General features: G+C 34.8%; 1 protein-coding gene and 3 long non-coding RNA genes across 9 annotated transcripts in view; 2 read left to right on the top strand and 2 right to left on the bottom strand.

Annotated features, from left to right (window-relative positions):
* Positions 1-1,005: 1,005 nt before the first annotated feature.
* Positions 1,006-4,925, bottom strand: LOC127857099 (uncharacterized). Its single transcript, XR_008038330.1, has 4 exons — positions 4,769-4,925; positions 4,362-4,460; positions 1,626-1,760; positions 1,006-1,126 (listed from the first exon to the last, which is right to left on the bottom strand). It is a non-coding gene; the product is annotated as an uncharacterized LOC127857099 (long non-coding RNA).
* Positions 2,885-27,888, top strand: part of LOC127857100 (uncharacterized) — a 54,157-nt gene continuing 29,153 nt past the window's right edge. Inside the window, exons 1-5 of one of the 5 annotated variants that reach the window (XR_008038334.1) lie at positions 2,885-3,027; positions 10,483-10,874; positions 11,349-11,444; positions 15,480-15,709; positions 18,257-18,434. This is a non-coding gene — a long non-coding RNA (uncharacterized LOC127857100). Of the gene's footprint in view, positions 3,028-10,255; positions 10,875-11,348; positions 11,445-15,479; positions 15,710-18,256; positions 18,435-27,888 lie in introns of those variants that run through there. The other 4 variants (XR_008038331.1, XR_008038332.1, XR_008038333.1 and 1 more) reach the window with 4 other exon arrangements.
* LOC127857102 (uncharacterized) lies at positions 18,908-22,801 on the top strand. Its single transcript, XR_008038337.1, has 3 exons — positions 18,908-19,592; positions 20,175-20,279; positions 22,260-22,801. It is a non-coding gene; the product is annotated as an uncharacterized LOC127857102 (long non-coding RNA).
* Positions 24,717-27,888, bottom strand: part of LOC127857094 (uncharacterized) — a 38,459-nt gene continuing 35,287 nt past the window's right edge. The window contains exons 1-3 of one of the 2 annotated variants that reach the window (XM_052393457.1): positions 27,025-27,141; positions 25,950-26,050; positions 24,717-25,469 (exon numbers count right to left, since the gene is read on the bottom strand). In XM_052393457.1, the coding sequence (XP_052249417.1) occupies positions 25,320-25,469; positions 25,950-26,050; positions 27,025-27,082 (309 nt within the window). In that variant the 5' untranslated portion in view covers positions 27,083-27,141 and the 3' untranslated portion in view covers positions 24,717-25,319. Of the gene's footprint in view, positions 25,470-25,949; positions 26,051-27,024; positions 27,142-27,888 lie in introns of those variants that run through there. The other variant, XM_052393458.1, reaches the window with a different exon arrangement.

The following is a 27,888-nucleotide window of genomic DNA, read 5'->3' on the forward strand; positions in this document are numbered from 1 at the left end:
TGAGATATTTTAACGCTGGTCCATTCCTCGAAGGTTATCTGCTTCAAGCTACGCTCGATTGTCCGCAAATTAAATAAGAAAAAGCTGACGCAATGATATCCGAACGTGTCCGATGTTCTGCGATGTAGCGACTATTAGATTAATTGTATGATCCCACTTTCATATGGATGGATTTGCCAGTTTTCGTCCTCTACGAGCACACATGCCTATTTTGACCAATGTCAACCGGAATATATCATTATATACCTGACTTTAATGTAATGATTGTGTTATGAGCTTATGTGTTTGAGTTATACTATGTCAAACATGTCGGCTGATAAATAAGAAAATTATAAAAAATAAAGAGATACAAATTTTGAATATGCATTCGAATATTTCCCGCCTATAATCTAGAACGCTGTCACGTCACGCAATCTTTCGTGGTATTATAATCGGTCGGAAACGACACTTCCTTACCAGACTTAGCGAATGCGCACGCACTTCTGAAGCTTGCCGCATAAGGCGTAAGGGTTCGAAACAAATATTGTGTTTCTTAAAGTGAAAGACAACACATATTTTACCGTTTATTGTAAAATAATAAGATTTGATAATTTAAGCGTAAAGCCATTTAACTTAAAGTATATCTTCAAGTGCAAATGTTTTACGGGCGACTTAAAAACTATAGCATCAGCGATACCGTAGGCCCCACGAAATGTCCACAAAAATGTCGCTCTTTTTAACGGAGCTAGTTTTTTACAGGGCTGCTCCTTTTTTGTTGTCCTTGATTAACTATTTCTCTCTACTCCGCTCAACCGATAATAATTAATATTTCAGATTGCGATATTATTGCTCGATTGAAATGTGTTATCTATCGTTGCATAGATTTGAGTAGGAGATCCTACTTTTTGTACTTTAGGCGGCCATTTTGGAAGCCATTTTGACTTATATGCAATATTTAATTCTTTTTTCTTTTCTTGTAGAAACATATTTTACTTAATTTATAACATAAAACAGCTAATTTCAATGCCAAAAACAGAATATTTTAATCAAATATGGCAGTAACAAGTAATTTCCTAAATTTTGGCGGCCATCTTGGGGGCCATCTTGAAAATGGCGGCCATCTTGAAAATTGGAGATGGGTCTATAGCTAAAATTGAATAAAATACTTTTATCTACAAATGTGCCAAGTTTGTTGCTTTTATCAAAAAGTGAACAATTCCACTGAATACAAGCACCATATGATCCCGCTATAAGCTTATATGAAACGCTATCGAGTCCGTTTCCTTGGTGTCTGTGGGGGAGATCTAAAGAACGCTCCCACAGTGAGGATCGAACCCGTGACCTCCCGATCGCTAGACAGACACCATATCCACTACGCCACGGCGATCTTAAAGTGTGTGTTCGAAGCCACGAAATAAACTACTAGTAAAATAATACAATCGATGAAGTGGGAACATTTATTTATAATGTGCACTTACCTGCTGCAATGAACAAAAGATAACATTAGTACATGGAGTTGTATGTAATGCATTGTCCTGCTATCTCGTTATGTTTATGTCTAAAATATCAGAATACATTTCAATTCATAACATATTGAACGATAATATCATTATGATTACTTATTACAATGTCATTCAATATTATACCGTGTCCGAGACCAATCAGTAAGGTTGTTCTCCGGCGCGGAATGTTTGCAAACTGGAGTATCGTACGTGACTTGTACTGATATGACATGTGGACCGCCAAGCAGCTAGCTGTATCAAGAGTTTTCAGATGTCGTCCTGCAAAATAATAAGAGAATTCTTTCCGCAATAAAAAAATAAACATTTTAAAAAGCATCTGCAACATTTGATATTTTATACTTTTTAGTATAAATGTTAAGGATTATAAATAATTATTTATAGAATTAGTTTGACACTTCATTTTGAAACAACACGAGAAACGATGTAAATGTCTACAAACATGCAGTTTGCTTAACGAAAGGGACGTTATCTGAACAATCAAATGCGTGAATACATGTTATACTGTCAGTTTGCTATCGGTGAAATGCCGAATTAATATAAGTAAACTTTCAACATGTACTGAGAATATAAAATGATATCAACTCGGTTATATATTTATGCTGCTTTTGAATTTATTTTGGAAGTTGTTAAATTAACGCATTATTTTCGCCGGTGCCATGTTATTTTACAATGAACATTTACCGTGGAAACATATGTTAATCTCGTAATCACCGTAACAGGAATACACCTTTTTAGGACTCAGTGCGCATGAGATTCAAGTTAAAGTTAACACAGGGCACATACAGACGCCTCACAAAACTTGGATTTCAACATTTAAGCTGTTAACTTGAATTATTGGACGCTAGTTCAGTGTTTATTCAGCGATATTTATCAATGCAAACTGACTCGTTGTGTATGGTAGCCGCGCATGGGCCCCTGTACAACAACACTTTCCACAAACAGAACGCGATGCAAGGGCATGTGTCTTCAGATACCAGCACGTTTATCTGCGCCAGTTTGGGTTGAAATTCACATAAATCACATATCATAAACACCTAAAATCAATGTTTAACCGCATAAACGAAATATAAAAAAGCCGACTTAATACTGGGCAATTTAAATCGAAAGCATACAACTTCACAGTGAAATATCGCTTGGAGATTTTCGATTGCTGCTCACGACACTTATGGAAGCAAACAACACAAGTAATTTTACCGATGATTACGTACATTTTCAAGCAATATCGGCAGATTAAATGACACTAGCATAAATAACCGCGACCGCGAGCAGAGATGAGATGTTAGGTCACTTATTCCATATCAAAAACACGTGGCACACACAATCAATGAAAAATAAACATATTTATCGACGTTACCGGTCTTTGGCTGATTAACTAACCACAGCGAACATTGATGATCAATGTGTGAGACACCTTTTTCAATTATGTGTATACCAGGAGTCATATAACGGTGATTACGCAATGTTAAGTATATGTGACTACATCCGATTCAAACGTATCATCATTAACGGATTAGCCTGCCATGCGGTACGCGAGATAATTTTTAAAGACCCACATAAATTGTTAGTCATATCAGGACATTGCCGCTACACAACGAAATTGATTAGATCGTCATTACCACAAATATGGTTTATTACTTGTGCGGGTTAATGTTCAAATACCTATATGCACGACAATTACGCATTTAAGCAGTTAATATATATGTAAGTATCCATTTAATACCTCTAGCTCGCATGTAGTAAAACATAAACTTGACAAGCGGGAAATGCGTTTTGATCAGATGTATAATTGTTTGATTATATATATATTCCAAATTAATCGTGTAAATGAACCAGTATGTCTGGAGACGCTTAACTTCTAATAGCGGTAGAAATCGGCGTTGTTTACGTATAGACACGGGACATCCCATACGGGACCCGTGTTTATCATTGTTTGGTTAAAATACCCATGTAGACTTGATAGTGTCGAGTAAATCAACATAATCAACTCGACCGAACTACGTAGAAAGCCCATACAGTGATATTTGTACTTGAAGAAATTGTATTGATAATTGGAATTCAAAGCATAATACAATCGGACATCGGAAATACTGATTATTGAATTAATGGATTGTTTATAATTAATTTAATTAAACGACAAGACCGTAAAAATTAGACCGAATTTTTCCATAATAATATTTAAGTTAAGCAGTGTTATTTATCTGAAAGTAATAAATTGTTTTATGTGGAATTTCTATTCTTCAATCCTTGAACTTCGTTGCCATGAATTTTCATTCCGCAACCCATGAACTTGCCGATTTAATTTGGTATTTTATTAAAAATATATTTTACTTGTTATTACACATTTGCCAAACGTTTTACGGAATTCATACCGAATTGGACAGTAAGTGCCATGGCTTTTGATAAGTAAAATACGTAACTTCCATTGCAGGAAAAAACATTTAAAAATGGAACAGTGTATTTTTGTCCAATTTGCAAAACTCTCACTTTGGAGTATAACGTATACTTTAAAGTATGTTAATATTAATTTAAACTTGCGCTGTTGTAAACAAGAGAACTAAACTGTAGAGAGTATAATGTAATTATAAATTGCTGACGTGCCTTTAGCCCTCGGATATATAAGGTCATTTTGTTAATTGTGAACATAATACTTAATATAATCTGGATAAGCCTTACCGATCGCGGTTGATTACAGCCCAATATATCCAGTCAAATCTTTGCATTCGTCAATGTAGCATTTAGATACAATATACAGTTTTAGCGTTATCATAGGCGTACCAACATTTGAAATACACACGCACACATAAACACATATTAAGTTCGGAACACAGGCTTATAAAACAAACACATCTTCGGGCATACCTGAACATCAATCAGTCTGCAATCCGCCATGCATTTTGAACGATGCATCAGTCATTTATACTTCTCAATAAACAAGTTCAACCCCATGAGGGGAATCCCCTTGAAAAGAGAGACGGTTATTTTTAGAAATGCGTTCCTATGTCAGACATTACAAATATGGGTGTGTTTCATCTCACCATCGCATAAATTAATTACAGTTTACAAAGCTATCGCATTACTTGTAAGCCGAGCACACACAAAATAAACATAGACTTATATTACACCAAACATTTATATTTTCCTTTTAAAATGAAAGGTCACTTTCGATTTCAAACTATGAACAATGAGTTTAACAGCGGTATATTTTTACTATTGCATAACCTTCGCGTTTCACGTAGAATTCGTACGCGAAAATAATAAATCCTTACCATAAATGACACAATTTGAGAAAAATAGTTAATAATAATATCACAATTAGTTCACTTAAACTATACACTTCGTAATAAGACGAACATGTCCAAGTGGTTATTTCCCCTATCGATAACAGAAAGGTAAGATATAAGTAAAACACGGTCTTTTTAACGTTTCAACCTCTGTGTAATCCTAGTCGCAATAGCAACCACGCCCCGATGGTTGATTCGAATATTTCGGTAATAAAACTATGTTGATATTAGGTTTTAGTTTAAATATAGTAACTTGTTCGTGTTTGACTGTAAACAATTTATTAAACGTTAACGTATGGAAAAGGTTAAAACATAATGAATTGCATACTATACAAAACGCTACATAAAATAAATCCCGACCCGATAGGAATGTTTACTTGTGAATGTAGTGGCTACAGTGTATTTGTTTTGCGAGATAACTTCGATGAAAAGTGTGATAAAGTATCACCATAAAACGAAAGCATTTATCTAGAGGTTCAATATTTCAAAAGTCATATGTTTTGTAAGATTGGTTTTACTTAAGCGTGTTGTCGTTCAACGATAAGCCGTACTCATTTTAAGAAACGGCTTCTCTTATGGATCTAGTCACCGATATTAAATGAGTTTTATTTTTAATTCGGGGCTCTTTCTATAATTAGTAAGTGGAGATTATTTTTATAATATTGAAGCGCGTGGTTATTTATATAGTATTGTAGCATGGGGCTATTTCTATAGAATTGTAGCGCGGTGCTATTTCGATTATATTATAGCGCGCGGTTCTTTCTGCAGTTTTGTAATGGTGGGTTCTTTCTGCAGTATTGTTGCGTAAGGCTCATTCTGTAGGATTATAGGGCTCTACTCTTTCTATAATATTTTAGCACGGGGTTCTTTGTGATGTATTGTCACGCGGGGCTCCTTCTTTATTATTGTTGTTAGCGGCTATTTCTATAATATTGTAGCGCGCGGTTTGTTTCATTGTATTGTAACACCTGACTCTGTGTGCAGTATTAAGTTTTGTACCCTTTATGTAGTATTGTAGCGCGGGGCGCTTTCAATAATATTGCTCGCACTGCTTTTGCTATAGTTTTGTATTGTGGGACTCTTCTATCGTATTATAGCTCGATGATTTTTGTATAGTATTGTAGCACGGAGGTCTTTCTATAATATTTTAGTGCGGGTCTCTTTGTATAGTATTGTAGCGCGGGACTATTTGTATAATATTGCAGCGCGGGGATCTTTCTATACTATTTAATTGCGGGGCTCTTTGTGTAGTATTGTGGCGCGGGGTATGTTCTAAAGTGATGTAGCTTAGTGCCCTTTCTGTAGTATCCTAGCGCGGGGATCATTCTACAGTATTTTAGCGCGGGGCTCTTTCTATAGTATTGTAGCGATGGATTCTCTCTGAAGTAGTGTAACGTCCATCTTCTTTCTTTCTAAAGTATTGTAGCGTGGAGCTATTTATGTAGTTTTGTAGCGTAAAGATCTATTTTAAGACTTGTAGCGCGGGATGCTTTCTTTAGAATTGTATTACGGGATTATTAATATAGAGTTAAAGTATGAAGCGTTCGTTTTCTATAGTATTGCAGCGCCGAATTATTTCCATCGAAATGTTGCGCGGGACTCTTTATATATAGTACTATAGCGCGAGATTCTTTATTTAGCATTGTGGCGGGAATCGCAATTTAGTACTACAGCGCAGGGAGCTTTCATGTAGTATGGTATAGTTGGGCTTTTTCTGTAGTATTGTAGCACGGGACTCTTTCTGTATTATTGTAGCGCGGGACTCTTGCTTTGTTAGGTAGACTGATTAGTGTGAGTTGCTTTTAATCCAGAGATCTCCGTATAATTCAGTTTATCCTATATGTATAGAGGCCTTACTCTGATCCAGAGATCTCCGCATAGTTCAGTTTAATCTATATGTATATAGGCCATACTCTGATCCAGAGATTTCCGCATAGTACAGTTTAACCTATATGTGTATAACTCTTACTCTGATCCAGAGATCTCCGCATAGTTCGGTTTAATCTATATGTATATAACCTTACTCTGATCCAGAGATCTCCGCATAGTTCAGTTTAACCTATATGTATATAAGTCTTACTCTGATCCAGAGATCTCCGCATAGTTCAGTTTATCCTATATGTATAAAGGCCTTACTCTGATCCAGAGATCTCCGCATAGTTCAGTTTAATCTATATGTTTACAGGCCTTACTCTGATCCAGAGATATCCGCATAATTCAGTTTAACATATATGTATATAGACCTTACTCTAATCCAGAGATTTCCGCATAGTTCAGTTTAACATATATATATATAGGCCTTACTGTGATCCAGAGATCTCCGCATATTTCAGTTTAACCTATATGTATATAGACCTTACTCTGATCCAGAGATCTGAGCATAGTTCAGTTTAACATATATTTATGAAGGCCTTACTCTGATCCAGAGATCTGCACATAATTCAGTTTAACATATATGTATATAGGCCTTACTCTTATCCAGAGATATCCGCATTGTTCAGTTTATTCTATATGTATATAGGCCTTACTGTGATCCAGAGATATCCGCATTGTTCAGTTCAACCTCTTTGTATATAGGCCTTACTCTAATCCAGAGATATCCGCATAGTTCAGTTTAACATATATTTATATAGGCCTTACTCTGGACAAACCTGGGTTTTCCCATACCGAGGATCAGTTATCAGGGTCAAATGCATTTAATTTCTTAATCTCATTGAAACCATTTAGAGGCCGTTTCCTGAGTGAAATCAGTATTTAGAGAACCGTCATATGTCGAAGATAAAAATCCCGCTGTACACAACTTGCACTACCGATTGAGCTACATGTAACGAGACCGCTCCTTGCATCACACGCAATATGCATCCAGGCCATACTGCGTAATCAAAAGTTTGGATTGCGACTGTTATACCATTATGTAACAGAGCATGCGCGTTTCAATTTTGAGCTGTTGGAATTTCCAATAAAATTACCCATACGAGTTACTACGTATTCTTCAAATCTTTTGTGGTGAATTCTTAAATGAGCAAGACAATTTGAGTATGTGTATACACCGTTTGAATTGATACAAATGATTCGTATTGATATTTATAACGGATTCGTGTAAGTTAACTTTCTTTAATATGTTATTTATTAGAACTTAAGTTGTTCGAAATATATGTTAACATATAACCATTACTTAAGTTTAGGAATGCTAATTTGCACAATTTAAATAAAGGGATTTTTCAGAAAGTTTTGTTTTTCAGTCATAATATTCCGTTATTTATCATACTACTACTACATTAATTTATGCCTGATATAACGAAGTCTGATATATTTATTTAATGGGTGTAGACCATATTACTTGGGATCAACAATACAATTATCCTTTCTGGTACAATATAATTAGATTCTACAAAAAACAAACAGCTTGATACCAATAATTAATATATTTTAGAAAACAAACTACAACAAAAACCGCAAACAACATATTTCATAATTATTTAGCACATCATATTCATTGCGGCTAAAACTGAAACGTTGCATCATGTTTTAATTGCGTTTCATTTTAAATAGGAACGTAGCGGTATGATACACAGAAAACAGCAATCCTCGCCGTCTTTTTATTCTAAGCCTCATCTGATATGTTACACAAATAACAGGCAGTAACACATTAATCTCTATATATTTCAGACTAGAGCGACACTAGCAGTTGAGTAAATTTAAACAGCAATTCTCATACTCAGTTTGGGCTAACTTTGCGAATTATTAACGACTAAGTGTCTTCATCTGAGCAAGCACACGCTTACATACAACACATCAGAGCAAGCACACGCATACATACAACACAGCAGAGCAAGCACACGCATACATACAACACAGCAGAGCGAGCACACGCATACATACAACACAGCAGAGCAAGCACACGCATACATACAACACAGCAGAGCAAGCACACGCATACATACAACACAGCAGAGCAAGCACACGCATACATACAACACAGCAGAGCAAGCACACGCATACATACAACACAGCAGAGCAAGCACACGCATACATACAACACAGCAGAGCAAGCACACGCATACATACAACATATCAGAGCAAGTACACGCATACATACAACACAGCAGAGCAAGCACACGCATACATACAACACAGCAGAGCAAGCACACGCATACATACAACACATCAGAGCAAGCACACGCATACATACAACACAGCAGAGCAAGCACACGCATACATACAACACAGCAGAGCAAGCACACGCATACATACAACACCATATATATGGGCCGTGCTCTGTAAGAAGTGGGTTCAATGCATGTGCGTAAAGTGTCGTCACATATTAGCCTATGCAGTTCGCACAGGCTAAGTAATGACGAAAGTTTCCGCTTTTATGATATCTTCTGTTTAAATAAAGCATCTTCTTATCAAAAATCCTTTTAAGGCGGAAGGACGCTTTGCGCAATTGCATTTAAGCCCCTTTTCCCAGAGCACGTTCCATATTGGTTTGAAATTCGGGTAAAAACTTGTGTATGATAATGAGTAACTTTTGTTACATATTGAAATCAATGGAATAATTGCGATATGCCTTTTTCAATTGTTAATGATTATGTATTTAATTATCAACCGTTGGCATATGAAAAATAGTTTATCTTTATAAATCAAACAGGACTATTTTAAATGTAATTTCCTAGAGTGTATATGCGTGCGATAAGATGATTCAATCAATGAAAATCTCTTTACTAAAGATGAACATAGTTCGCCTTTCAAATATAATGTTATTTTCCATATGTTACCATTAATAGTTGCATTAGAAAAAGCATTATTTATTTTTATGATAATTATGATAATTAGGATTATAATTATTATTATAATGATAATAACGATGATGATAATTATAATGTTGCTTATGGTGATACCACATAAGAGAAAAAGCAAGAAGAACACGAAGAAGATGGTAATGATCACGATGATATGATGCTGATGTTGTTGTTGTTGTTGATGATGTTGATGATGACGTTGTTTTGTTGTTGTTGATGATGACGATGATGATGGTGATTACGACGACGGCGACGATGACAATGATGATGATGATGTAGATGATGTTGTTGTTGATGTTGTTGATGATGATGATGATAATGATGATGATGATGATGATGATGATTTATTAAAATTAGTAGTCGTAGTAGTAGTAGAAGAAATGTAAGGCGAAGAAGAAAAAAACACAAAACTGCGATCATATTAGCGAGTATATTCAGTGTATTGCGAAGCGCTTTAAAATTTAAATTATTTGTTCCTTTATTTAACAATTTGAAACTGTTACATGATATATATTTGAATTTTTGTATAGCAAATGTCACAGCTGTAAAGCTTACACCAACTCCTTCAATCGGTGTCTATAATGTATCGATCCGTGGTGTGTAGCCGTATGTGTGTATTTATAGTAACTGGTTAAATAATAAAAGTAGTTTTGGTTTCGATTTCATATTTGTATCAAAATCTGATTTTAATCAAATAAAATCGAAATTTAATATATTGGTATCGTAATTTGGACTGGATATAAGGATTATTTATATTGAATTTAAATCTGGAATATTTTTCATCTGAATTGATTTCAATATATATGCTCCTGACATTTAAATCTATTTGTTAAAACATGTATGTGTAATTATGGCGTCCGGTGATAATAATGCAAAGGCGATTATATTTTATGACAGTGAAGGCGCAAACGAAGCGTCTAAAACAGAGGCAGACAAATTGAGGTTCTTCATTGAAAAGAATGGTGGATACACATGTCAAACTGACCATGCAATAAGAATACCTGGAACCGAAGTTATGAATAACATTCACAATTCAACTAATCGTTATGACAGAATAATAATTCTTATAACAGATCAATCTTCTTCAAAAGGATGGTTCACATTTGCAGTTTTGTCTGCCTTAGAAAACATAATTGTGGACAATCACATGAGACTTTTGGTCGCATACAAAGGAAATCGACGTGAAGATGTTGGGTTTCTGAAAACCGGATTGCTGTCGTTGACGCCCAAGACGTTTGTCGACCTCACTGAATGGCAGGGATATGAAAGGCTTCTCAAACAACTGAAACGTTAGTATGACCTTATAATTCATACCTTATGTTTAAAATAATCAGCAAACGTTCCCGATGTCAAGTTGCTTAACGTAACCGTTGTAAATGTTTTTTAACATAAATACAGCCAAACGATTGATACTTCTTTTGAACATGTAATGACCTTTTTATGATGGAATCCTAAATATACATTATTATAAATGGACTGAACGCATTAAAATGAACCATGTAATATTGTGTAATGTTGATAATGTTATTATTTTGAAATTGGCAACACACATATCTTTTCACCAATTTTCACATGGTTTTACTCATCCTGCGAATTGTTAAAAATCGTAAACAAAACTCCTTTTTTGAATAATAAAAGTATGTGTTTTGAATATGACTTAATAATATATTTTAATTTTTTATTTGGCCTGACACTTGAATACAATTTAATAACAGGTGGTAATTGTGTTTGCGGTCTAACCAAATATAATATTATTGTTTTAGCTCCAGTGTGTTTGGACGAAGAATTACCAGCGGGAAACTTGCATTTTGGCTTGGTCCATTCCCACATATCCGGTTACATGTGCTATGTTGCTGAAGGTAAAGTCGTTTTGCCGCATGCATTTTGTACCTTTTCATGTATTCCGTAGTTTATATCTTTGGTTAACATTTTCAAATAACTAGTATTACGATTTCGAATAATAAATTTGAAAAGGATAAGAGTCACAATGGCCATGTCTGTCATATGTTTACACTATCAATGTTTTCAAAAGTTTACCTGTTCAAGATTGCGGTATGGCCTAATGTTGTTAAATCTCCAAGTCTAACATATTCTTTAACATTAAAAATACTGCAAAGTCAAATAACTACATTTGCCATAACACAATGTTTGTTGCACAAGGCTAACTAGACATTTTGAGTCAACTTATATGGTGTTTTATTGCGCATAATGCGGTATGAATGCTTATCAGTCCTTGGGCATTATAACCAATGAGACATTATGAGGCTCAATGAAATATATCCATGGTTAATATATGAGTAATGAGATTTAAAAGGTATGGCAAACTAAGAGTAATCTGAGATTTTAAGATAATATATATTATGATTAATGTGACATTATACGGTATGATAAACTATCAATCATGTGACAGTATAAGGCTTTTATAAACTATCAGCATGCGACGGTATAAGTCAAGATAAACTATGAGTCATGTGACATTATGAAGCGTGATAAACTATGAGTCATGTGGCATTATAGGGCGTGATAAACTATGAGTCATGTGACATTATAATGCATGACAAACTATGAGTCATGTGGCATTATAAGGCATGATAAACTATGAGTAATTTGACATTATAAGGCATGATAAAGTATCATTCATTTGACATTATAAGGCAAGATATACTATGATTCATGTGACATTTCAAGGTATGAAAAACTATGAGTAATGTGGCATTATAAGGCATGAAAAACTATGAGTCATGTGACATTATAAGTCATTATCAAATATTAGTCATGTGGCACCATACGTCATGATAAACTATGAATCATTTTACCTTCAAAGACATTTTGTGCATATGCGACATAATGAGGCATGATGAATAATTCGTCATGGGACAATACGATTAATCGGTCATTATAATTAATTTGACACTATGAGCCATGAGGCATAACGATTCATGGGACATTGTAAGAAGAGATAAAAAATATTGACCGTTTAACATACTAACGATCTATGACAGGTTAACCTGAAAATTGTTTAAGTAAATTAAATGCATTTGTTGTGAAAGACATTACATTAACTTCATGTCTAGTGCAATACATGCTGCCAAATAACGCTTTTGCCTACTAGTCTTCAATCAATATTCCATTCCGAAAACGGGTATCAATAATATGTCATTAAGCAAAGTTGAACTTCCATAAACCAGTACCTAAGTTGTCTTTTCTTAATGGTCAGTACTCGCTATGTTTTTGTGGAGGGACAAATTTATCCGGTGATGTGTGTGGAGTGGGGCTATTCGCTATAATTGAGACGTACAATTAACTTCTGATAACAATCAGAACAGAACAATACAATACTGTATTACACCTAGATCTGATTGACCCAAAAAATCTATAGAGACTTTGGTCTGATTACTTGATGTTGGTCTGGGTATTTGATGTTTTGTTAACGAATCTTCGATATATATTTCTCGTCAAAGTGTTTCGAAATATCAATTGTATCAATAATTATGATCTTAATTAGCTTCAATATTAACAAGTTCAAGTAATTTTTACTTATCACAATTTAATATTTGCATTCGTAAAGTAGGTCGTTAAAGATGACACCACTACCGTATGAAACAATTTTTAATCAATTTAGAAATCCATTACTAAACGTAAATCAATTTTAAAACAGCACTTCACGTTGGTCTGTATTGGAAGGAAACACAAAGATAATTTCAGCAATTGCATTCAAAACGTAAACAAATACACGAACAAAACACGAAAAACATTCAAACTATGCTGGCAGGTATAGGATGCAAACGTACGCGCCCTCCCCACAAAAAATAAAAAGACTGTATTGTACACTGTTTTCCGGTAATTTGTATCTATTTGCTTTTACACAGGAAAATTGCATGCGAAACTTATCAAACATTCAAAAGCCTATCACATGAAGTTACTTTATTAATAAAACATTAATATCAAAAACATGATATGGTCGCTTATGTACCAACGTTATCAATCACACATGGCATAAGTTGTTAAAGCCAGTTCATGTTCACGCTGTATGACTTGCTATGAATATTTCGAACATTTAAACATTTTGCAGATGTTCAGAACATCGGTTAATACATTAATTATAGTGATATGTTATTCGGTTAATGTATGAGTAACCTGTTGCATCCTCGATTAAAAGGAGTTTTTCATATAAGTAATTCGACGTTATGAGTAATGGGAAATTATAATTCATGTTTAATTATGAGATATTATACATTAGTATTGATTCGAACTCATAGGTCATGGGGAATTATGACGGATGTGACATAACGACTAATCGGATATTATAAGGAAAGTGTACACACATTCTAGAATAAATATGTTTAAACCAAGTGGCGCATATTCGTGAGGCGTACTGATTCTTTAGATATAAGAAGGCACGTGTCAGTATGAGTCGTGCTACAGTTTGAAAAATGGAACACGATGAGGTATGCGTCAAAATGAGGCATTGGGCATTATGAATGATTTAAAATAATTACTCATGGTACATTTTGATTCATGCGCCATAAATTGCCTCTGGTATGTTGTGTTGTAGCTGGTCGTTTTTATGAACTAACACATACATGATTGTCCAGCTATTAAACTCTGATGGTAATCCCTTTTTCTATCAAAACGATATATATTTGATCCGTCGTAAGTTTTTATTATCATTCATCAGAAAGAAAACTTTATTTTGCTACGAATTGCATCTAAACGTTGTTTATGTTAATAGTAATTAAAATGAGTTGAACTGCAATTAATTACGATTAAATTTAGTTGTGTTTGTGCTATGAGGTTATCTCGCGTTTACATTTAAATATATCGTAAAAAACTCAGGTCCAAGTTCCAGATTCAGCCTTTCTATGTGTAACTGTTTACAACTGTCAACAGCTACCGGTATAATTTGATTTGCTTTGAAAATTATACCAGGTGGGCGATTGAAATAAGGCCACCATTAAAGAAATGAAATTCAATGATTGGCAATTAATAAGCATTGTTCTTTTCCGACCGCCCGTGCGTCAGTTGTTCCGAAATATTGGTTGACTCTTGCTCAAATTATCACAATAAAATGACTATCGTTTTGATGATCGTAAAGAAAGGCATTTGACTGCAAACCAGTTTTTTTCTCAATTGTGGCGCTTTTTCTTGTTTCCACTTTATAATATATAGTCCCCTTTAGCTTGAGATTAGGCCTCCTGTCTATTATTCGATTATTTTCCCTCAAAACTTTACAGTTAAATGACCTCAATGTGGAGATGTTTGTAAAAGAATACATTTATCTGCGAGAAGGTTTGGAAGGATAAGGTCTTTTTTGCATTACTATTCAATCCCTTTTATTGCTTGGTGGGTCTTGCAAAAAGTGTCCATCTTGTATGACCTTTATATTTTGATGATCGTTCAAATCGGAATTTTTGCAGCAGCACTATTTTTCATAAGTAAAGCCTATTTAACAATTATAGAATATTATGGTCATTTGACGCATGTGTTTGTAACTCCTCTTTCACTAGGTGGATCTCAAACTTTACATAATGAATGACCTTTGTGTGGAGATGATCTTGAAGAAAGTAATTATAGCTTAAATTAGTTTTTTTGGCAGAATTATAGATCTTTGTATGATGTTCTTGTTTAGCCAATATAAGTCCAGCATTGTATGTTATCAACTTCTCTTTAGCTCTATTTAAATGTTAACAAAATAGTATAGTTGAATAAATTCAATGTGTATATGATCGTGCATAAAGGGAAAAGGACAACAGTAACGAGCGAGGCATGGTATTGTTAATGTTCTGTAAAAATAGCGTTCGTTCAAAATTTGGAATACTCGTGCCGATTGGTAATATAATGACACTATTAATTGAACTTTATCGTTATATTTGTATTTATTTTCTTTTGCAAAGAACAAGAATTGGTTGGAGAAATGCGATGGTTACAGAAAAGAACAAAAAACTACTGATTGGAAATTTTCTGTTGGCTGTACCAAAAACCTGCGCTGTCCCACAGCAGCTTCCGTCACATTCGGCATCAGGCATTGTTATTTCGAATGTGGATACATTTGAGTTTAAGAGAATACATGCGGGTAAAACACAGAGATTATGTTGTTACCATCAACCAGATAAAGCACGCGAACGTAAGTATATACTTTCATAAATAGGGTGTACGGATTAAAACAATTAAATCCGATCACAAATAGAAAACTCAATTTTCATAAAATTGAGTTAAACAGTTTTTCCATTTTTTGAATTGTGAACATGTTTGTGCTTACTGGTATCATGTATAATAAATAAACACGTAGAGCATACACACAACTATTACGAAGATTTTAGAATGCTGGCACATTCATTATATTTTGTATTTTAAATATGGTTTTCACAACCCAGTGCGATGTATGCTTAAATAGTTCATTTTGTGTATTTTAAAGCCTCTGACCTTGAAATGAAAATGAAATTATTCTCGGTTTGAGAAATACGGTATAGTATGGTTTAATACGTGTTATTTAGAAGAGAGATTATGGTAATGGTTTAGCGCGTATAATGCACGGGTTTTGTGTGCATGTTTTAGCGCGAAAGCGCACGAGTTTTTCGTTTTGGGGTATATATGATTTGCACATCTAGTGAGACGCCATTCGAGGGTTGTTTTTGACAGGCAAAGTTATGGAGCAAGAAAACGAAAGGGTGATAACCCCGCCCGCCCGCCCTTAATGAACATATGTATGGTTAAATAATAGGTTACATTGCTTTTATGTTTATAATTTTGCTATCATAAAGTCTATATTTAGTATATTTTCAGTTCGGTTTTTAGTCCATGTGAGATGGGATCTTAACACGAACCGATTTCTTTACTAGGAAAGACGATGGGTGTATTTTCATTTAAGTCTGAAGCAGCTAAGTTTTCTTGATTATTTTGACTCATTTGTTACTTAATATTGTGTTTGAATGAGGTCTTTTAAGTTATGGGTGTCATGTTTTTCGAGACTCTCACTTCCTGGAGATAGTACCTCCAGCATACTTATTGAAATATTGGTATGTTTAAATGTCAAGTGTTATTATTTTTTGTTGTCGTTCGTAATGAACGTTTAATTTTAAAGACATTTTTATTGTACGATTACTTAATATTTTCATTTTGGTGTGACTGGTTAGATGTTGAAGTCGGTTTAATATAGCTGTTAAATTCGTCATATACATTTATATATTTATCGGAATATTTATGATTTATCAACATTCTTTATAGATGCTTTATGGATTTTATGGTTTGAGTGATTTGTTTGTTTCTTGCTGATGTCCGGGGTGTGTGCAGGATGCTTTTGATGTTTGTTTGTTATGTTAACTTGCGCAATGAATTGATAATGTTTTAATTACATTTTTTACTATAAAATACTTAATGTTACAGCATCTTAATAGCTGCTTATTTGTAGATTTCTCTAAATTAGAGGTTTCGGGAGGTGATGAAGGCACCTTGACACCGGTCTCGAGCCATGGGTCCTCATACGTCCCCCTGCCATTAAAAGAAAAAATAAGAAAACAAAAATGGCAGTAGGGTTGCGTATCCCGCTCGCGGTTTTACCTGAATCGTTTATTACTACTGAGTATTGTATGGGGTGTACGTGAAGTCATGTACACTTCTCTTGATTGGTGGTGGTAGATGAATCTTGCAGATATTAGCAGCTTCTTTGAACAAATTAATGTTTCACATTTGTTAATTTATAATATTTAAGCAAGTTAGCGTGATTGATGGGCATTGGGGGCGTCCTGTGTGCACTGTGGGCATCGGCGGGGATCAGTTTATTCAAACAGTAACTCTTTTTTGAGATATATACTTGACGTCTAATTGTTATAAATACATTTGCACTTTTTCACATGACACACATGTGTATGTGAAGTATTCATAATTACATGCCCTACAGCATTTAAATAGTATCGTTTCAGTTCTTTTTACACCTGAACAAAGATGTTGCACCGTTTCCAGTCGTCTCGAGATTCCTCAACTGAGCGGTGCCGTTGAGGTCTATATCCATTGCGCATACAACATATACGGGCTTCAGAAGAATTGTTTTTTGCATTTATTTGTTGAAAGTCCTGTCAAATACAAGCACTCACTCCTATTTTGTCTTTGGTTTATTATTTGTTTGATAATGATAATGATGATGATATGGGTTATAAAGATGATGAGATTTTAATAGTATTTTGAGAATAGAGAATAATAAATTTACTCATAACTATGAGTAATACATGTTAATCAATACACATAGATGCAATTTGATATTGTACAAAATTGTCGTTAAATCTATAGCTTAGTAAGCAAGTAATTTATTATTTTTCAAACGGTACCCTTTTTAAAACCGAAATAAGGATTTCTATACGTATATGTCCATTTCTACAAACGCGATAATTTTTAAGTTTTAAAGCGCAAAAGACGGATTTCTACCTTGTAACTACCAAATATATTTTAATTGGCATATATAAAATATGTTTCTTATCTATACTTAAATTTACTATGCCAAATAAGATGTGTGGCTTTAATTATCAGCGACTTCGATGAAACTTTGGTACAGTTTATTGTAACAATTACACGTATTATGTTGTAATAATCCGTAAACATTCCTGACAAGTGCGTACAATTTTTCCGGTGTTCGATTGACCACTCGAATTCTTGATTTAATCGTCTGCCATATTTTCAGAACGAGTTGTACGTTTGTGCCCAGGTACCAACTACGATAACTGCAATATCAAATCTTGCAAAGCAGCACCTTGGGAACATAAATGTCGCTCTCGAGCACCAGCGTTTCTGTCAATCATACCAGCAGATAATCGATGCGAAAGGATGGGGTGACTTCTTGGAAATCGTTCCATGTGAAGGTATCTAACGTTTCTTTATTATGTCAGAACATGCACATCGGCATGCAAATGTAAACAATATAGGGCTAGATATTTATACTCCATGTCGCATTTGCCCGCATTACGGGGAGATGTTGCAGAGACATCGATTGGATAATTGGCTCGGTATAAGCTTAATAAGACAATACCTGTTACATGTATAATCAAATATTTATAGACGTTTTCAAGAACAGTTACTTGATACTTATTAAGCTGATAAAATGCAATTCATTTTTTAGATGAAAACGATATTCCTGTCGCGTTGTTTAAGGCAGCGACGACAAACAATACCAAAAAGACTGGGGCAGAAACTTCTCTAATAAGCTGGAGTTTTGTCCGATGTTAAAAGGGTAAGTGCACAACAAGAATAAGTTTACTAGCATCTGCATACTAATCGATACTTTATAATGTATGCACATATAGTACTGGAGCATTTGAATGCCTGGCCCGATACATTCAAAGTACGGACATTAGTCTGGCAATGTACCTTCAAAGTACCTTTAAATATATATTAAATGGAGAGGATTAGAACGCATTCTCGCCAACATACGAATAAGAAATATGTAATGAGTTATTGTCCCTTAAAACAAATACCTGCTTTTCATTTTTAGTATTCATAAAATATTTAAATTTAGATTAAATTAAATTACGTATCCATACGTGAAAAATATTTGTTAACACTAGTCTGTGTTTTATGACAGCATAAGGTTAGTCATTATAGAAACATGTACATGTGTTAAATCTAATCTATTTACTTCTCGAATTTTCCAGATGAGTGTTTACATATCATGTTTTGATATTGATGGAGATTCTCGTGAAGAGATCGAAAAAGAGCTACAAAACATCATATGAACATCATACGACATGAAAACACACCAGGAAGATTCCTGCCGTCAGATGGTGAAAATCGAGAAGGATGGATAATAGTTATTGTTTCGAAAGAATCGCTGAAAAGCGAACTGCTTTCGTTCAATCTCATGAAATGCCTGACTGCCGATGTTGATGACGGCAGATTGAGGGTCCTGCTTGTATTGCGCAGCGGTGTGAATATCTCAGAAGTACCAAGATGTATTCGTTGGGTTACAGTATTCAGCGAATATGAAAAATCCTATAAAAACTGGATTGTAAGAACAGTTTCAGGTAATTGGCCTCAATATATGAGCAATTCATTATTAAAGCTTCATACAGCCTTTCAACTATACTTGACTTTTGATTGAATGTAAAATCTTGCTTTTTTAAATTCGTGCTGATATTATAAAGCTCATGTATCGTTTCTGCAAATCTTGGATCCGACAAAACATGTATTGTATATATGTATTGTATACAGTGAACATCATATATAGATACAGTTTCTGTATACATACAGGCGACAGTAAATGGGTATGTCAAGTACATTTGATACGATAAACATTTCGAAAAAAAATGTATACACAATTATGCACGCAGTCCAACTTCTTTACAATATATACCAGTGCATAATTTGAGACTTGCTATGTGAAAAGCGAGTTTAATGCATGTTCTTACAGTGTCGTGAAATATTAGCCAGTGCAGTACGCACATGCTTATCAGGGACGACACACTCCGCCTTAACTTGAGCTTTGTTCTGAAGAGATTTTATCTAAACGAGCGATTTAATAACAGCAGAAACTGTCGACACTCTACGCACATGCATTTAACCCCGTTTTCTCAGAGTGCGACTCATGTATATGTGGCTTTTTACAGGATAACCAATAGATATTGGCAGGGCACTTCCAGCAGGGGATGTTATTCCAGGCTTATGTTGGGCCTATGTCTTGAACTACCTTAAGATTGTGCTGACGACCAGCAGTAAGTGTCAGTGTACTCGGGGCTTTTATTTGTTCTGCCGCGTAGATAATTGATTCCATGCATCCTACGGTAAATTGTAATTAGGGTAAAGTTTAACATTAACCTATGTCTTAAGTGTTGGAACAATAGTGTTAATATGTGTCTACAGGTAGTCTATACGTACCGATCCGGCATTGGATGTTTTGGTGTTGGTATAAATGTATGGAAGAAAGGAATTCCGATTAAACAAATTAATGTTTTCGGTACATTATTTTTAAACCCAATTGCTATGCAATACAGACATTAAATTTTCTATTTGTTTCGACATTTTGTAATCATCTACATGGGTTTCGTGTATGCCTAATATATTTATTTTATTAATTAAAATGTAATATTTAATGAAGGTTTGTTTTTGTTTGGATCGAAATCCGTTAATATTTATAGTTTCTATGTTTAACTCCATGTTCTAGTTATAACTCAGGTTGTAGATAAAAGAAAAAAATGGCGACGTCTATGATTTAGTGATAGGATAGAAAAACCGATAATAGTGTTTAAAAGATTTAAACCTGGTAAAAAAGAGACTAGGCCATCGATTTTGTAAACTCGCTGTAATGAATCAACTACGTACCGATGTAATTTGGAAATAGATAGATGCGCTCACATTTACTACGAGGATATTGGAAAAGGGTTAAAGATATATTGTTGCTGAGTATTGTGTTTAAAAAAGGTGTTTTATAATAGATATGGATTGAGTATATATGACAGTAAAAAGTTTTTACACACACTGGCATATGAACGCTCTTTATACGTTTATATAAAATAAAAAATGCATTTTTGTTATATAATATTTTAAAGTCATAGTTTTTAATTGCACATATATACGTACTATTTACATAGATTTTATTTATACATATGCTATATTTTATTACAAAAAGTATACTATATACAATGTGAAGACATGAAATGTTAAATATGCTAATATATCGGTCACACAGATTGTCTGTGTGCTCGGTATATAAGCCAACATTATATTTTAAGACATAAAAAATAATGATTAATATACATACAATTGAACTATTTACACTAGGTAATATTAAAAATTGAGTGTTAACATTAATTGGTATTTGTAAATAGAGGTTTATGAAATTGTTATTATATTTTGTATATATAGGGAGTTTATTCAGCAGGGGTCATAACAAGATCTTTGGAATCTAAATCAATCTCTAGTGGGTGTTCCTCCAAATCATCTCGGTCTATATCTAAAACTTTGAACTTGTTCTTAGGCATAGGGGTCATGTCTTCATTGCTATCTGCTTTCCTCCCTCTTGTTGAGCCACTTACCTCTGTCTCTACTTCTATTTCTTGTATCTTCTCTCCATTTGTCTTTCTTCCCTGGCTCTTTCCTTTCTTCTTATTCCCCACCGTCTCAAACCCCTCGTCATCAATCTTCTTCTGTTCTGGTTGGTCTGTATGCTCTTATGTTTCCTTTCGTTTCTCACCATCTGTCTGTTTCTCTCCGTCTGTCTTTTTCTCTGTTGTTGTGTCCTTGTTGTTTTCTGAAACACTTACTTTTTCTTTAAAAGTGACATTGATATTTTGGGGGCAAGTGTTGCGGACGTGCCCAACCTCTTGGCAATAGAGGTAAATAAGCTGCCGTCCCTCATGGTAATTAAGGCCTTTGTGCCACACTCAAATGAAATTATGTGTGGAATGGACTCCTGCTGAACTCTGTCACACTCCACCGTGACCACATGCACCCCAGAGTGGGTACTAAAATCTCCTATTTTCAAAGAATCATGTTCGACTGACATAACAGTTCCAAATTTTTTAAAAATATCAGCTATGACCTTGTCGTTAACGAATGCTGGCAGCCAATGAATTCTACATGATACAATTTGCTTTCCGTACTTAACACATCTGTATTGTACTCCTTGGTGAGACAACGATGCTTGCATTTGTATTTTATTCAAAAAAGAGATACACTTATCTTTAGTCTTGAAGGTCACATCGTACTGTGAAGATCCGGGAGGTCCAGACGCCAGCCATTCGATGTCAGTATCCGATACGCAATTCTTCATTAAAACGTTTACAACTCCCTACATACTGCATCCTCGTTTCCCTTGTTCTTTAACTGTCCGATCCATCGAATCCGTCCGTAAAGAATCTCCTGTCAACGCTGGCATATGCAATACCGTCATCATTTTTGTTTATATCGAGAATAATAGCCAGAATTGATCATGTATCTATGGACATAAGTACACAGGTATGGTCTATTAGTATTCGAAAATGCCACGTTCAGCGTGATTTGTCATCCATATTGAACAGCACATTTTTCTGTTCTTAACAACTACGCTGTCAATAGGGAAACAAAAATGAGAAACCCCCAAAAAGTTGTCTGGTATTTTTCATTTAGCAGACCTTCGTACGAGTTCATATTCGCAGTCGATGACAAAGAAACATATTCTTAAAAACTAGGTATCGATTTTAACATGGTGTTCGTAGAGCAAGTTCATGCGGTTATCTCCATTGAAACCTTGTCAATTTAATTGTTTATACCATTTAACCATGTGTACACCAAGTGCGGCTGTAACTACATGTATAATAATTTCGTACTATTCTCTCTTTACTTGAACTATTTTTTTCTTCCCTATTATACCAAGTGGACTCGCCCATCCTTCTAAATTGGAGCAATTTATTTCCAAAATTAGGCATGTCTAGTATATTTATTTCTATATTTAGAATATTTCATACAGAAATGCCTTTAAGCAAAAAGCGCAGACCAAGATGAGACGCCGCATTATGCGGCGTCTCATCTGGGTCTATGCCTTTTACCAAGGCTTTTTTTTCTAGACGCTAGGCATAAATGGGTTAATAGCAATTTATACAAGACAACGTACTAAATGCTCGCATTCATGTTTCATGCTAAAAGTACTTAACTACATGTATGTAAAATGTGGTGTAAATCATTTGTAAGATGCCGTAAGGAAATTTTGAATATCTTGTCTTTAATATAAAATTAATATTTCATATTTAAAATAATGATACATTTAAAGTAAAGTTCACAGTTATATTTTGTGGATATTTTAACAGTTGTCGTGCGGAATGTGGATATAGAAAGATTATATCATTCAAACATTGATTGTATTTAATGGGACCTGTTCACGTTTTGATAAATTTAAAAATTGATAAAAAATATTGTTTCGTAATTGCAAATTTTTGTTGAAGCTATGGGTTTTTTATAAGGAAACAGTAATACTGGACATATGGTATGCTCTAAAATATCAATTGTATGCATCTTTTAGACGATTTAAAAACCTGAAAATTCTAAAGCGCTCCAAAGGCGAAACGATTGTATAATTAGGAAAGTTCTGTTGTTATCGTTATCATATTGTTGTTATCCTTATTAAAGTGTAATCGTGTGACATTACAAGGATTACCTATATAAAGTTTAAATTACGTGCTTTATCCCGTCATAACGATTAGCCGAATTTGCTCCAAGGCTCAGTGGTTCGAGCCCAGGTGTGGATAACTTTTTTTTCATTCTTCAATTTTAACCAATTTATGCCTAGTGGACTCTCCCATCCTTCTAAATTGGACCAATTTATTTCAAAAATAAGGGATGTCTAGTATATGTATTTCTATATTTAGAATATTACTTCCTTTAAGCAAACAGCGCAGACCCAGATGAGACGGCGCATCATGCGGCGTCTCATCTGGGTCTACGCTGTTTGCAAAGTCATTTTTTCAGAACGCTAGGCATAAACGGGTTAATTTTTTATTTTAACTGAAACTCTTTTGTTCCGATGTTTATATGAATTTAAAGCATTAGTTCGCAAACTTCAGAACATGCCAAAATCTGTTAAATGTTCCGTTTAAGTCATGGATGGTAAATACTTATTTTGACGTGAGACGTGTATTAGTTCAACAAACAGGAGATATTTGCTAATCCATAAGAGCTTATTGCAAATAAATATTATTACGCATGCAAAATTCAATTTGCCATTTTAAAATTGAGCTGCTCTTTAAGAAAAGGGGGTTTAATACATGTGCATAAAGTGTCGTCCCAGATCAGCCTGTGCAGTCCGCACAAGCTAATCAGGGACAACACTTTCCGCTTTTATGATATTTTTCCTTTTAAGAAAGTCTATTCTTAGCAAAAATGTAGTTTAGAGGAAAAACGTTGTCCCTGAACAATATGTGTGGACTGCACAGGTTCATCTGGGACGACACTTTACGCACCTGCATTAAACTCCCTTTTCACAGAGCATGGTCCAATTTTAATATATACCTTGTCTTTGATTTCAGGTTTTCCCATTTAAATATACGCTTAATCTAGTACGTACATAACCAAATGTATCTGTTAGAATACTATAAGCAAGAATCACACATAAATAAGCCTTGGTGTTATGACAAAACCATGATCCACATATTTAATATAAGTATTATAAAAACACTGTGTAATTTTCTTTATGTTATTATATCTGCAATGTAGACCGCAGTACATCGTATACAAAGTATAAAAAGCCTCAAATGTGAGTGTATTTTGCAACACTTTCCACAGACAAAGTATGTTCATTTAACAAATACAAAAAGTTCGAGACGATAATATTTATTAACAGAAGCGGCCTTAAATACATAAACCACAGTTTAGGAATTTACAGATATTTACGGCAAATAAAAGTTTACAGCTCCTGGTCTCAGTCTGAAACCAATCGATTCGTTTTGTTTAAATTAAGAGCAATCTTGAAAAACTGGGCTTAACGCATGTGCGTAAAGCGTCGTAATAAATAATCTGAGCAGTCCAAACAGGCTAATCAGGGACACCACTTTGCGCAATTATTGGACTTTTGTTTAGAAAATACTTTTTGAGCACGAACAATTCCCTGAATGTTTGTTAAAATAGTTTGTCTTTAGAACACACTAAAGTATTGTATCGTATTTGATAAACAATTGTACGAATGTAATAATTTAAACCACTGAAATACAGTTCTTAATAAAAAGCTGATCGAAGAGTATAACGACGAAGAAACGTAAAAAGCCAAGGTTGATGTTAACATAGCGTTAGTAGTCAAAGTAATCCTTATTGCATCTCTCATTGAGATCTCGAACGATCTTCTCGCACGTGCCGAAATCTCGCAAGTCATCTGGTATCACTATGACGATGTTGTTGATGTCATTGCTCTTTGGATCCCTCAGGATGTAGTGGTTCCCCTAATTGTACAAATAAACATAATTGCAGTGCTTTGTGAAAAAAAGGTTTAATGCATGTGCAAAAAGTGTCATCCCAGATTAGCCTGTGCAGTACACACAGTCTAATCAGGGACGACACTTTCCGCCGAAACTGAATTTTCTCTAAGAAGAGTATTTCTTTATAATAAAAATATCATAAAAGCGGAAAGTATCGTCACTGATAAGCCTGTGTGGACTGCACAAGCTAATCTGGGAAGAAACTTTACGCACATGCATTAAACCCCCTTTTCACAGAGCACGACCCATATGTAACATTAATATGTCTCATTTGTCTATATTTTAAGCGTATACTCAACCAAACCGTAAAGCGTTTAATATTTAGACTTCAGATTTCATACTTGCCCCGTACAAATCGATGAGCAACAATAATAAAAAAGTTGTTAAATCGATCGTTCAACAACAACAAAACAAATGTGTCCATCGTAGATATTAACTGCGTACCATGGAGTGCTCCGAGAGCCCGCAGTTGGTCGCAAAGGTCCGCAAGGCTTCGCTGTTACAGTCGTCTGGAAACCGAAGAGGTGAGTCTGTCGACCACCAGGCTAAAAATACATCACCAACGCCGGCTTTAAGCCAGTATTAAAAATGCTGGGGTGGGGGAGGAGGATTGCTGAAGAGGATGAAAAGAGGCAGTGTGACCTTATAGATGAACATTTGTCGATATTAAACTGTTTACATTGTTATTATTTCATACAGTTGTTTACACTTATGTACACGAGCATAAATTACCTGCATAAACATTTTGTTGTTTTGATACTCGTTTAATTTCTTGCAAGCGTAGAACTGTTATCATATGACTCGCGTATGAACTATACCGCAAGCGAAGCTCCTGACAATACGAGTCTTGTTCTGAGAAAACTGGGCATAATGCATGTGCGTAAAGTGTCGTGCCAGATTAGCCTGTGCAATCCGCACTGGCTTATGAGGGACGACAGTTTCCGCTTTTATGACAAGTTTTCTTTAAATGAAGTCTCTTCTTAGCATCATTCCAATTTAGGCGGAAAGTGTCGTCCCTTATTAGCCTGTGCGGACTACACATAGCCTGTGCGGACTGCACATGATAATCTGGGACGACACTTTACGCACATGCATTATGCCCAGTTTTCTCAGAACGCGACTCATAGTGTACGAATAGACAGGCTGGCCAGGAGCTACGCTTGCCGCGGTCCGTTCATGAGACCACGGAGCCTTGCTCGTAATACCGGACAGGTTGGCTCCTAACCAAACAACGCACACTGGTCATATATGACATAAACCCCATTTTCGCATGACGATGCTTAAATGTTGCCCAGCAGTTGTCAAAGCGGAAATTTACAAATGTCGCCCCCACAATCGTTCTATCAATATTCGACTTATATAAACTTATATAACAAAAAAAAGAACATTGAGTCTTAAAAGTAGCACTAATAGAAGCAAGAGGATAATCAGTAACAGCAGTAGTAGCAACAATAGCAGTAGCAGAAGCAGTAGCGGTTTGAGCACTAACTAAGTGAATGAATTGCAACACAAGTCTAACCTGTCACTACGGAGATCATAAGACCTATGACGAAGAGGAAAACCACAGCCTTGCTCATCTTTATGGACTAACAGGCACGGACAGACAAGCAGTGGTTTAACTGAACATCAGTGTGATCAATTTATAAATCATTTTCTACATTTACAGCCAGTAACGGACATTCGCACTTAGGCTATTACAGGACTATGCATGTTTTGCTTTTTCAAGTCCCACTATTTCTATTGACGCTAGAACGTGTCCTCGATCGTGTATGATTAAAACCTGCCTGCATTTATGTGTTCCCCAAAATGTACAGTTTTGTGTGAAGCATTCATATCAAAATTATAATATTTTTTAATATTCATGCAAAGATGGAAATGTTCCATTTGGTCATTTTGTTATTTCAAAAATCAACATTTTATTGCTGGTAATGAAAACCGAATTAAAACAACGTAGGCCTTAAAATAGTTAACAAACGTAAGTGCTACACGGCCTCATGCTTTTCGCAGACGGCTAGATTTTTATTGAACAAGGATATAGGACTTGACCAGTTTGTCTTGATATACAAGTGCGGTGGTCTACACCGACACTTTACTAGAGGTATCTAGTAGACAAGGGTCGGCGGATGTGTTTACTTCCTTTGCAATACTAGAAATTAAATGTGCATATGCAATACCAATACGCGTATTATTGTTGTATACTCTATAAAAAATATAAAAGTTTTAAACATTATATTAAATAAATTAAAATAGTAGGAACTATTCAATATTTACATAATTATATTATCAATAAGTATATGATATTTTAGAGGTGTTTCATTGTTTTGCAAAAGCACAGAGACGTGATAGCAGATTGGTTAATGTTTGGTCCCCATATTCAAACTAT

Source organism: Dreissena polymorpha, chromosome 14 (genome assembly GCF_020536995.1).
Source record: "Dreissena polymorpha isolate Duluth1 chromosome 14, UMN_Dpol_1.0, whole genome shotgun sequence".
In the NCBI taxonomy this organism is placed as follows: Eukaryota; Metazoa; Mollusca; class Bivalvia; order Myida; family Dreissenidae; genus Dreissena; species Dreissena polymorpha.